We start from the raw sequence: 12,371 nt of genomic DNA on the forward strand, positions 1-12,371 counted from the left end.
TGGAGGCCCTTTGTTCATCCATCATTCATTCATTCATTCATTTATTCGGTAGTACATGGAGCATCCACCAAATGTTTGGCCTTGTACTACGGGCACACCCTGAGATAAAGCCGTCCCCCGAGTTCCCAGGGCTTGTGGACAGTGGGAGGCCCAGAAAGGCAAACCAGACGGCAGCTGCACGCATGGGTGGGGAGCAGGTGTCAGTTGCCCCACTGTACAGACGAGGAAGCGGGCTCAGAGCAGTCGGACCCCTCGCTTGCTCACTCAGCACCGCGGCCCGGCAGTGCCGGGTGTGGAGTCGAGCCCGGGTCTGTTCTCACTGCAGGGCCCGTGCTCTCTGGAACAATTCCAAGGCCACGGGCATGGAGCACACACAGCCAGAAACACGCTCCTGAAGAATCGTCATACCCAAAGACACCGAGAGAAAGAAAGATGATAGAGATTACAGAGTACGACAGGAGAATTAAAATAGTGCCTTTAATATAATTTTCAGCCATCATATAATATGTACTTTACATCACGTGTCTCTAAACGGCTCATCTAGAAAATAGAAGCTGCAAAAATACAGAGTGACACGCTCAGAATCTATTGAGCGTGTGCTTCCCGCCCTCCCGTCTGTGAAACAGGGTGACTTTTGTCCCCCTCCTGTCGACGTCAAGCCTTGGTGGGTTTGGGAGGAGCCGTGGGAGAGGCCTGGGTCAGAGGCGCACCAGCAAGTCCTCTGCCCGGGCGCCGAGGGCGGGCTGGGCAGGAGGGAGCTGCGGGCCAGGGCACTACTCCGCTTTAGTGGCCCGGGAAAGTGCTGGGGTGGGGGCCTCCGGATCACAGCCACCCCAAAGGACTGCACTCGGGCTGGGTGACTCCCTCGGGGGCCTCGGGTTCTTGGGCCGAGTGCGCTAAGTCGCCCTCGAGGTCTGCGGGTGCCGATGGGCCGCCGTCTGCAGGAGGGCGAGGGCCGGGCCCTCAGCTTCGCACAAAGGAGTCTTCGGAAGGTGAATGGGACCCGGGACAGGCTTTCTCAGTGTCAATGTCCTGGTACTCTGTGCCTAAAGGGGGAGGAGGGAAGAAGAGCCAAGAGGAGAAAAGAGAGGTCGGTCTTTTCCGGTTTTCCTGCTTTTGTAAAGGCCTATACCATAGCCCTGTGGCTTTGCAGTGGGATGGACCAGAACAGGAAGCCATGGCAACACAGTGCTGGGTTTCGCTCTGTGCAACCCCAAGGAAGCAGATTTCCAGCCCAGGGGCCTTCTGGAAGGCCGTGTCTCCCCGAGAAGTGTGTTTATTGAGGTGTCTGTGCAACACTCACACGGATGTCTTCCATGGGGATGAGTCAGATGTGCCCTGGTCACCACCGGCTCAGTCGCCAATGACGGGCCTTTTGTTCTGTCTGAGAGTCTAAGTGTCACTGCAATTTCTACTGAGAGGCAGCCAAGTGCCAGGGAAAACCGCCGGTGTCCCAGCGTCAGGCGCTCTCCTTGGGCCCTGCGGGCCCGGGTGGTGGCTGTTCCGCCACAGGCGCCCACCGTGGGCCGAGGGGGAGCACCTCCTCTTTGGGGTGAGGCTGTGCGCCCATGCCACACATCCGAGAGGGACACTGTGGCTTCGTTTGAAAGGCATTAGGGACCCAGCTGGCCCTGGGACGACTGACAGGCCGTGCAGGTCTCGGCGAGGGTGGTGGGCATGGCGGGGCCCAGGCGGCCCCAGGGTGGCCCCGCTCATTTACGTGTGCTCCTTAGACTCTGACCCCGCGGGGCACAAGGTGACCGTGGGCATGCCGCCGCTGTCCTTGGGATCTGGTGGCTGAGATGTGGCCTGTAGAAGCAGCCCTTCCTGCACCTCACAAGCTCAGGTTCTCGTGGTCTCGGGGTTCTGCCCAAGTCTTAGGGGAGGGCTGTGGGGGCGGCTGGGGCAGAAGCGAGGGAGTGTGGCCTGGTCCCTGTGCATGGAATGAACGGGGTGGGGGATTCCCCGCTGGCTGTCAGGAGAAATAAGGAGTCATTTTAAGTGTCTCTGATGTCATTTCTAAAGCACAAAAAGTTCTCCTTATTTTAGATTCCTGCGCCTGTAGGCACAATTTGGCTGAGGTTTTCCCCTTGCCTCTGGGTTCCTTTTTCTATACGGACTTCCCTGTGGGTTTTCCCAGTAGGAGGTGCGCCGCTGGCCTCATCGAAGCTCCTAAGAAGGCAGCTCTGTGTCCCCACTGTGGGGGCCAGTGGCAGGGCAGAAAGGGCACCGGTGCAGGAGTCAGGCAGAACTGGCATTGGCTCTTGGGGACTTTCTAACTAGCTGCGTGACCTTGGGAAGCTTGGGTCGACTGAGCCTTGGTTTTCCGACCTGTAGAGTGGGAGAGAAACATACCTACCTTGCAGGGCTGGGGTGAGGAAGCTGCTTCCCTGTGGCACCTGGCACACGGGTTGCAGGCTCTGCGTGAACTTGAGTCCCGGCCCCTTCCCTCCGGGCTTAGAGCTCCCCTTGTGTGGGGTTTCTCTTGTACTGGAGCTCCCTACACTGCGCGCCTCCGATTCCTTTTATGACCTGAGCTTCTGAAATCAAATGGTGTTGACAAATACATCTTCACGAGAGCTATCTTCCATTAAGTTCGCATGAATTTAAGAGAAACATAATTTCAGGGGATTTAATGGGATGGTAAAAATCTCAACCTACGGAATATTAAACCTCCAGAGAATTTACTGTGTTGTTCCGTTTGCTCATGGAAGAACATGACCGTTTTAGCATAAATTCCGAACATTTCCTCCATAAGGTAATCATCAACTACTGATTGCTAGCCCGAACCATTAATGCAGAAATGGAAATGTCTAGAAACGGCGTGTGAAATCCTAGCAGCTGATAATAAAGACACTGCGCCAGGGACCAGCGTCGGGGTGTCGGAAGGCCCCGGGCCAGGGCCGAGCCCCGTGTTTCAGGGTGTGTCAGGGCAGAGAAACCCCTGTGTCCTCCTCTCACCCGTCTGCCTCCCGGAGCACGCCCCGTGCAAACAGGCTGCCGGGCTCTGCGGTCGAGAGCAGCAGTAACCCAAGGAGGAAGGCCGTCCCGGAACACAGCTGTTGCGGGGTCCCGGTTGTCACACTGGGGGCCCGGCAGAGCGTGCGGAGCCCCGGCCCCCACTCGAGCCAGCGGTCCCGGGTGGGGAGGAGTCCCTGAATCTTGCTGAGGAGGGAGGGAGTACTCATGGCACGGAGGACGTGGGCTTTGGGTTCCTCGAGCTGGTTTGAATCCTCCCTCTGCCCTGTGACCTTGAGCCAATTCCGGAAGCTTCTCAAGCCTCCTGTTCTCTCACCAAGCGAAGGCTGTAGCAGTCCCTGACTTGTGGGGCTACTGAGATGGACTGAATTAATATAGGGAATAAGCTGATTTATAGTAAGCGCTTGAAAAATGTTAGCAACTGTTATTAGTTTTTATTAGTGTTTACCAGTTACTCCGCCTGGTGTGTGTGTGTTAGTTTCATTGCGCCGCGTTCCGTGCCGGTGGGAAGGGGGCAGGGGTGTGAAACAGTCCCCAGGGCCTGTGTGCGGCCCCCCTCTCTCTGCTTTCCACATCTTCCCTTGCATGCCCGTCCCCACCACTGCAGGGGCGGCCCGTCCGGAGAAGAACGGACCACTTACCTCGTTGTCGGAAGGTGGGGCACCTGAACTAGACTCCCTCCCGGCACAGTCAGGAATGTCCGGGTCGATGGTCAGCTAGCTAAAGGACACTGCCAACACAAGAGCTGGGCTGCCAGAGCCCCCACTCTGCGCCTGTGCTCAGCAGAGCGGCCAGCCCTCTGCGGCCCTCGGCCAAACCCGGCCAGCGCCTTCGTGGATTCCGCTGTCGCTCATGTGCACCTTGCCTAAGGCCACTGTCTGGCCCCGGTGCAACAGCACGGCTGTCAGAGCCCTTGTCCTGGAACTCGCTCTGGTGGCCCCACAGGGGGGCAGGCTCCCTTCTGGTTCGGGTGCTTTGCTTCTGGTTCCTCGACCAGCCCTCCCCCTGGGCCTCCGTGGGCCTCTGTGAGCCTCCAGGTCGCGAGCCAGCACGTACCACCGCTGTGCATCAGCCCTCCCTGCGCCCACACGGACACCCAGACCGGGCTCTTCGTATTGTTACTCGGCTGCCTTTGTGTGCGGGTCTGTGCAGCTCACTGAGCTGTGACATCCTGGAGGACAGAACCACGGTTCTGGTTTTCTCTACCTTTGTATCTGGTCCGGGGCCTGGCACGCAGCCAGCCTTTCACACAGGAGCACGCAGCACACACACTTAGAAAGCGTGACGCTCACACAGTGTGCCCCAGTGATACTAGCCCTGCACAGGTGCTGCTCAGCGGGTGCTCTCCGAGGGGTGCGTCCTGCCCCCATCTCCACGGGGTCAGATTTCTGAGGTACAGGAGGATCTGGGCTTTTCTGAGTTTCTGTGTTGGGTGTTTTCACTTGTCCTGCCTGCTGCAACGCCCCAGCACTCTGAGGTCACCCAGCAGTGTGAGCACGGGGGTGCGTGGGGAGCTGTGTGCGGACAGCGGGTGCCCGGGCCGTGCTGGGCGACAGGTGCGTGCATGGAAGAATCTGCTCTGCCTGTTCCCGCAGACAGGCCGTCCCGCCTCGCCGGGGGCCGGGGGCCAGGGGCTGCACTCGGGGGCTGCTCAGAACTCAGGACTCTGGACTGAGTGGGGGCGGGGGAGGGAGTATAATGACCGAGAAGGGCAGAGAGGAGGAGGACACGGTCAATACGCAGGTCCCAAACTAGTGTTCTAGGTGGAACTCAGTGTCAGCAGCCCCTCGCTCGGGAAACACGGCAGCCCGTAGGTGTCTGTGTGCTAACCCGGAGCCTAACCCAGGGCACGGCTGCAGGAGACCCTGCTGCGGTCCGGTGGGCCCTTGGGTGCAAGCAGCAGCCACTGTCGGCTGCACTGAAACCGGGCCTGCTTGGGTTTCTGCCCGCGTCGAGACCCAACTAGACCCGATACACAGATGACGGGAAACAGCACTGTTCCGCCTCCCTGGGGCAGGAGCTGGGTGCGGCCTCCTCCCTCGGCCCTCAGGTTCCTGATCCGCTGCTCTGACCCCACAGTCGGCCTGTGCCGCGGAGCGCAGTGGAGGAGAGCTCTCGGGAGACCTGGGCCGTGAGTGCCCAGAACTCAGGTCTCGGGGGAGGAACCACACTTTCAGAACCTGAGCCAGAGAACCGGCCTCTCGTGGAGTCTCAGACTGCCTGGCAGGCGGGCCTGCCCTGGAGCGGGAATGGTCACCTGTGAGCCACCGCAGTGGAATCTCTTCCCCGGGACAGGCCTCCGGGGGTGGTGTGGCTGTCCTCCCGGGGCCGCAGTCGGGCGACCCGGCGTGCCTGCGGGAAGTGGGGCTGTGCACAAGGGAGGGGAAGCTCTGGGGCCCCGCTGGAGACAGGGAGGTGGAATCGGGGGTGTGGGTGCGGGGAATGCCACCTTAGAAACCACCTCTGGAGGGAACTCTCGCTCCGGAAGGGGTGAGGAAGTGGCACATTCCTGCCTTTCGGCTCAGAAGCCAGAGGAAGCCTGCTAACGGCTGGCTGAGAAGCTCCTGGTTCTCCCTGACTGCGTTGCCTGTTCAGCTCCACCAGCGTGTCTCCTTAGGGGCCGAGAGAGGAGGCCTCTCCTGGGCCTTCAGTGGCTGCGGGGGAAGCCCGCGTGCGGTGGCCTGCCGGTGGGGTGGCAGGGTCCCCAGGAGCTTTGCGGCTTTGCTACATTAAGGCGAGAGGCAGGGAGCAAAGCTGCCCGTCACCCCCCGACAAGTGCGCGGCCTGGGCTGAAGGAAGATGGCAAAGCACGTCCTCCCGAGAGAGACTCGTACACAGTGCGTGTACTTGGTGTGCGGGAACCAGGTCGTGGGAAAACCCCTCGGCCCCCAGTCAGGGGCTAGACAAACCTGTGGGAAGCTGTGGCAGAGGGAGACCCCGGGCGGGCGGGCTCAGGGCGGGTGCTGGAGGAGGTCGCAGCAGCCGGGGAGGCCTTCTTGCTCCCTTTCTAGGTGGGCCGTGTCCCTTGGGCTGGTTTTCCGTGAGGTCAACGGGGAGAGCCTACCTGGACATCTGTTTACTCAAAGTGCCGGTCAGCACCGGGCCAATAAGCAAGGGGCTGCACCTGGCACCGTGTGTACAGCGGCTCTCTGCAGCACGAAAAGAAAATCTGACCTGCACTGAGTCTGCCGCTGTGCAGGGTGTGAGAGGAGTGAACACGCTGGAGGGGACACAGCACACTCAGAGCCCTCTCGCCACGGGGGCTGCACGTGCCTGCCCAGCTGTTGGTGACACTGGGCCCCGGAGGTGTTCTCCTTTGTCATCCTAACGTCTCACTGGTATCCATCGAAACTCTTCGGGGGGGGGGGGGGGGTAAATGCAAGTAGTTTTCAGAAACAAATTTTTTTTCATGCCAAGTCGCTGCGTGCAACACTAGGTCACGGGCCGTCTGTGAGTCTGGGGGGAGGGCAGGGGCAGCTCGTGGTGTGTTGTGCAACATGGCACATGCTCCCAGCCTGTGCTGACGGACCCCACACACAGTTCGGGCGTCAGCGGGAGGGCAGTCCAACCTTTCACTGGTGCACGCACTGACCAGCGTCCCGTTCTCCATGAACAAGCGCAGGCTGACGCTGCGGAGAGGCACTGGGGGGGGCCTCCCATCCCAGGCCACTGACCCGGGGACCCTGCACCAAGGTGGCAGCTGTGTCCTTCCTTGGGGGCGCCATCTGGACTTGGGGGCTGTCCCTCAAACCACCCCTTTTGCAGTGCTTTTAAAAGTTTGGCACAACACCCTTTCTCCCAACTTTTTAAATTCTTTTTTCTTGCCTTCGCAGTGACAGCAACTACGGACCTGAGGCAGAAGAGCAAACCAACCAAACCACCCTTGAGGTCCTTGCCAGGGTCACGGGCAGTCTGGCCAAGGTCACCGAGGACGCACAGTGGGTGAGTCAACGGGCCGTGAGTGCAAGCGTGCTCACGTAGGCCCTGCCTCTTCTTGAACGGCCTTGGAAGGCCGCGTCTGCAGGCCGCCAGCCGTGGTTCCTGTCGTGCTCACCCCAGACAGCGACAGGTCTGCTCTCGGAGGTTCCCTCACCTACTTTCAGCACGTGTGAGCACACACACACACACACACACACATGTCTCTCAGCTGCAGATCAGCCCTGACAGCCTCATGGACGACTTAGACACTGCAGGTGCTGTAGCGTTCCCGAGCCTGTGGGCCTGTCTGTCCCCCGCCCCCCAACCTGGGAGCACAGCATGCACCCCACCCACGGCAGAGAAAGCCCATGGAAAGCCGGCACGGGAGTGGAACAGGGCCTGTGACGGTGTCCCTGGGGAGCAGGGCCAGGAGGCAGGTGTGGGCAACCTCCCGTGCCCCTCCCTTTGTCTCAAACGTGCGGCTTTTAAAAGGCAGGCTGCACACCCCCTCTTGGTTTCAAGTATTTTGTTTGGAACACATTGTATATATATCCAACTAAAGGTGAGATAATAAAAAACAATAGATGAATTTCATCCCTTGAATCACATTGTATTTTGGTGCATTAAAAAAGGAAAAAAGGAAAAGCAACCAGCATAGTAAACTCGGCCTAGAGAAGTGTGAGTGACTGAGGGTAACAGATTTCAGAGGTCGTTAAAAATAGCACGAGAGGGTTATACATGGAACAGGTGGAAATTCATATGCACGGAATTGTTTTTTAAAAAATGGCAAAATGTTTGGCAAATGTAAGCACATGACTTGGGACTGTGCTGGGTGTCACCGGCTCTGAGTGAAGTCCGTCATAGCCAGGTGAGGCCCGCTGCTTCCTGAGGTCCCTCTGCGGGGCTGGGGGCGGGGCGCCCACCCGGGGAGCTGCTTCGGGGGGAGGTGAGGTGCTGGCCCCCCACGCCCTGCTCCCCTCAGTCTCGAACACGGAAACGGAGCTGGTGAGAGTCGGCTGTTACCGCCCGCAGCGCGGATCGCCGCTGGCATCGCTGAGAAGTCTGGGCCCTGACCCGCCCGCGGCCGGGTGGGCCGCCGCAGGGTGGCCCGTATTGCGGAGGCCCCAGAGGAGCGGGCTGCACCCCTCTGACCGACCGGGCGCCGCCCACCCCACGGGAGGGGCCGTCCCAGGGCGCGTCACTAGTGCTCATCCTGGCAATGTTGTCAACGTGTTTTTTAGTAGACTTTCTTTAAAAATGTGTCTTGTTTTGCTGTGTATGCCGTGTGTGTGTATGCAGGAATGTCTGTCCTCCGAGCCGGCCGCCATTGTGCCCTGAATTTGGCAGTGCCCGTCGCTCGCGGCTGTCAGCGTCCCGGAACACCGTGCGCTGGCGTCAGAGACGCGGTCCCACGCGCCCCTGCGAGTCCCGCCTGGCTCTGATTCGGAGACAAGGTGGTGTGGGCGGCGGCGGCGTGCGTGTGTGTGTGTGTGTGTGTGCTGAGCTGTTTTTTGGAACCCTTTTGTGTTTTCGTAGGAAAAATGACCCTTTGATCACTGCACAGAGTCCAGCCCTCCGCGAGCCCCTATAGAACGGACTCCATGTTCTCACACCACTCATGGTCTTCCAGGTTATAGATAAACTTTGTCCTATGCGTCTGGTTGGCGGGCACAGGGTCCCTCCCCGGATTGTCTAGGGTCAGAGTAGAGGCAAAGAACTCACTGGTGCTCAGCCCGCCCTCGTGGGTTTTGATGTAGCGTGTATAGTTTTTCCGCAGGCACTGCCACGTGGTGGTGTAGAGCACGAAGGCGAAGGCCTTGAGCGTGATGGCGATGCTGACGTACAGGTGGCGGTAGGCCACGTTGTCGTAGAGCGCACAGGCGCCCCGCTCCCCGCAGAAGGTGCTCCAGAACAGGCAGGTGGAGTCGATGCCGGCCCCGAAGATGAGGGGAGGGGGGATGAAGCCTGCAGGGAGGGGGAAGGAACAGTTGGGGTCCGGCTCCGGGGGCGGTTTGCCGCCCAGGTGGACGGTGTCTCGGGTGGCTGTGCCGCGGCACGCCGGTGCAAGGACCCTGTTGGGAGACGAATGCCCGAGTCCCAGTCCTAGGCCCGCCCTCTACCTGCCGCGGCCACCTGGGCAAGGCGCTCAAGCCCCTTGGCTCTTTAGCTTCCTCCGCAGCAGCCCCGGGACCCAGCACCGGGACAGGGACGAGATGGGTGCGTGGGAGGCACCTGGAGCGCTGCCCGGAGCACGGTAAGCGGAGCGTGGGACCAAGGACAGCGGTTAATCGCCCTTATTGGCAACTGACAACCCAGAAAGGAAGAGGGGTCTCCCTGAAGGGAGAGGTGGTGTCGCTCACGGGGGACACCGTGCTCCGTGGGGGATGGCTTCTCGTGGGGCTCCCAGGGCTGTGTGCGCCTTTCAGGGAGAGGGCCCGGAGCAGGGAGCAGCCTCGGAGCCGAGTCCACCACGCCTGGCAGCTGTGGTCTGTGTGCGCCTGTCGCTCGAGGAGTCTGCGTGGGCGGAGTTCAGGAGAAAAGCCCAGCACGTGTGCTGACAACTTTTCGTCTGCAGGTTGTAGCAGAGGACGGAAGGGTTCCCTTGTGAGCTGGGGACATGCGAACCCCTCACGGTAGGGCACGCCAGGCAGCCTGGGGAGACTGAGTCTGTTCTGAGGGGGTGCTGCGGCGGGCTCTGTGGGGAGAGGCCTCCCCAGCAGCCTCGCACTGTTCTGTGGACTTGCCTGGGGTTTCTCTCCTCTGCCTGCGGCTCTTGCGGACCCCAGCATCCAAACTCCTCTTGCTGTGTGTGTGGGGTGCAGAGGTTGCAAGAAAGTACTAGGGAGAACCAACAAGGGATCTGTGGCCGCAGACCTTGAGCTGATGAAAAGCCTTAAAGCAACATACAGCGGTCCTAATACTGTCACCTTACACGTGCTCCGTAATGTTCAGTTGTGTCCTGAAATTGTCACGAAGTGGGTAGTCAGTCATGCCCTGCAGTGGCTTTCATGTTGCGTGAGAATGATGGTGCATGCTAACGAGTTGTAATTTCCATGTGTCTTTGTAGGTGTGTGGGGGTTTCTGCAGGAGCTCTGTGCTTGCGGGAGGGCGGGGGACCCTGGCCAGCATGCCAGAGGGTGCCGGAGAGCAGGGCTGTGCTCACGCACGCGTGTGGGGTCTGGGAAGCTTGGAATGCCTGCAGTGCTCAGTACAAGTGTATCGGTGGAATGACTTTCGTGGAATGTTGTCCTCTTTTTCATATCTGAGAGAGAGTCCTGTCCTTGCTACCAGGTGTTAGAGTCGTCTGTGGCCATCAACCCACATCAGGGTGAGGGTGAGGAGGGGGCATCACGACTCACATCCATGTTATCTTTCCCACGATAAGAGGAAAGTGACACATTGTCCGGGAGGCCCAGGTGCATTCAGTGGTTGCTGAGCTGGTCCTAACTGGGTATGGTGACTCTTGGCACATGTCTATGTCCAACACATAGAAGTCAGTCAGAACTAGGTGTCATTCAAGTGTCCTGGGCGGAGCAGGAGTGAATGGTCATTGATGGGCGATGGCTTGCCGTAGGCAGAGGAGGGACGGGAGGGGGGCCTAGACCAGGTGTGCGCCACATCCCCGGGTCATTGGTGAGGCAAGGATCTGAGGGTGGAATAGTTTCTTCTTTCACGTAGCCATGAATGGAGTGGGAATTCATCTCGTGTCATCGTGAAGATAACTACATGGGATTGCATAACCTCAGTACTCAAGGAGAAGAACTGATACCATTTTCGTGTGTAGTTTTCTAACAAACAGTCTCCCCGACGGGTGCAGTCATGTGCCTATGGAGCCCACTGCACACCTCTTCCCCCGAGCCCCTCTGGCCGGAATCGTCAAGGGGAGCGGAAAAGCAATGGGGGTTCTGGACTGGAGTGGATGGAATGGAGTCCTTGGTGTTGGACATCCAGATAATAGGTATTATTTGGGGGTCCTTGTGCACACACGGTGATACACACGTCCCCAGTGAGTGTAGTCAGTCTGTGTGCTCGTCCGTGGCTCCGTCCGGTGGAGGGGGAGTATTATCTGGGCTGTGCAAACACGGGCCTGGGCTAGGGCCCCTTCCCCGTGGAGGGACCACTGCACACGCGGTGCAGGGCATCACTGCCGTACTGCGGAAAGCAGAGGCGGCCTCCCCTGATCTTGGCCTCAACAAAGGAGGTGATGGCCCCCAGAAGAAGAGCAGGGCGACCTTGGCGCTAGGTGGGACAGGGCAGGTGCGATGGGGGCCCCGTGGGTGCGGGGCCGTTGCGCCGGAGTGGCCCCGGGGGTGGGGGGCAGCGCCATGGCCTGTCGTCCTGACGTACGTACGTATGTGTACGTCGGCACAGCCGTACAGGCCACCCATCGCGCCTGCCTCACCACGCCACCCCCGAGGTCGCCCCGCTCTCCTTCTGGGGCCATCACCCAGACTTCGTCTCCCCACAAAGACTTGCCGGCTCCAGAGCGGGGAAGGCCCACTGCTCCGTCCCACAACCCCACGGGGCAGCCCCCCTCGGCTGCAGGTGCAAACCCTCAGCACCCTTTCCACCCAGGCTGCCTCAGGGGGCCGAGTGCAGTGGAGCAGGCCTCAGGTTTCTGCTCTTCGACGCCGTACAACACAAAGACCAACAACCGCACGGCACCACTGACCCCCACTCACCTGGTCCTTTGCATCCACCGGATCACTGAGGCCACACACACACACACACGATGCTTACCTAACAGACGGAGGAGCAGAAACAGCACTCCCAGGGCGTACGACTTCAGCTCGGGGCTCACCGTCCTGCGTGCACACAAACAGAGCAGAACGCACAGGCTCACCGCTGCACTGCAACGCACACACCCAGGCCCCTCACTGCTCCACGTCACCAGCTGTTCCCGCCCGCTTGCCCCCCGGCCTCGGGTCTCGACAGCGGCAGGACCTGCAGTGGCAACACGTGACAACACAAGTGTTTCGTCACTGCAGCCCCTCCGGCCATTCTGGGCGCACAGTGTCTACCTGGTCCACACACCTTGTCTGGGCCAGGACAGGGTCGCATCCTACGTGACCACGTCCCACCTGTGAGGGGAAACCTCGGGGGAAGGCCACCCCCTGAGGCCCCACACACAGGCCCACGCCATGAACCCCTCTGCTGAGCTCGGGCCACTCGGCCACATCGCCAGCCCCGCACAACGGGGCACCCCGGCTGGGCCACTGGCAACAGGACCCACCCACACCCACTCCCAGTTCCTCACGCTGCACAGGCGCCTGCACATGGCCCCAGGTCCTCACTGAATGGACCCCCATCTCCCCACACGTGCTCCCAAACTGATCCTCAGACCGAGCTGCACAGACACGGGCGTCCAGGCCTATTACTCCAACTTCCAGTCAAGGCCAGGGACCGAGCCGGACCCCACAACCCACTCAATGAGCGACCCCACGAACACTGGGCAGCCCCCTCGGAGTCCCCGT

The 12,371-nt window shown here is 60.2% G+C and overlaps 1 protein-coding gene across 4 annotated transcripts in view; it reads right to left on the minus strand.

Moving 5' to 3' along the window:
• Positions 1–459: 459 nt before the first annotated feature.
• Positions 460–12,371, minus strand: part of SLCO3A1 (solute carrier organic anion transporter family member 3A1) — a 199,454-nt gene continuing 187,542 nt past the window's right edge. Inside the window, exons 9-11 of one of the 4 annotated variants that reach the window (XM_028502410.2) lie at positions 11,638–11,702; positions 8,620–8,862; positions 460–1,046 (exon numbers count right to left, since the gene is read on the minus strand). In XM_028502410.2, the coding sequence (XP_028358211.1) occupies positions 964–1,046; positions 8,620–8,862; positions 11,638–11,702 (391 nt within the window). In that variant the 3' untranslated portion in view covers positions 460–963. Of the gene's footprint in view, positions 1,047–1,819; positions 1,969–7,484; positions 8,863–11,637; positions 11,703–12,371 lie in introns of those variants that run through there. The other 3 variants (XM_036013120.1, XM_036013119.1, XM_028502409.2) reach the window with 3 other exon arrangements.

Source organism: Phyllostomus discolor, chromosome 12 (assembly GCF_004126475.2).
Source record: "Phyllostomus discolor isolate MPI-MPIP mPhyDis1 chromosome 12, mPhyDis1.pri.v3, whole genome shotgun sequence".
NCBI classification, from domain to species: domain Eukaryota; kingdom Metazoa; phylum Chordata; class Mammalia; order Chiroptera; family Phyllostomidae; genus Phyllostomus; species Phyllostomus discolor.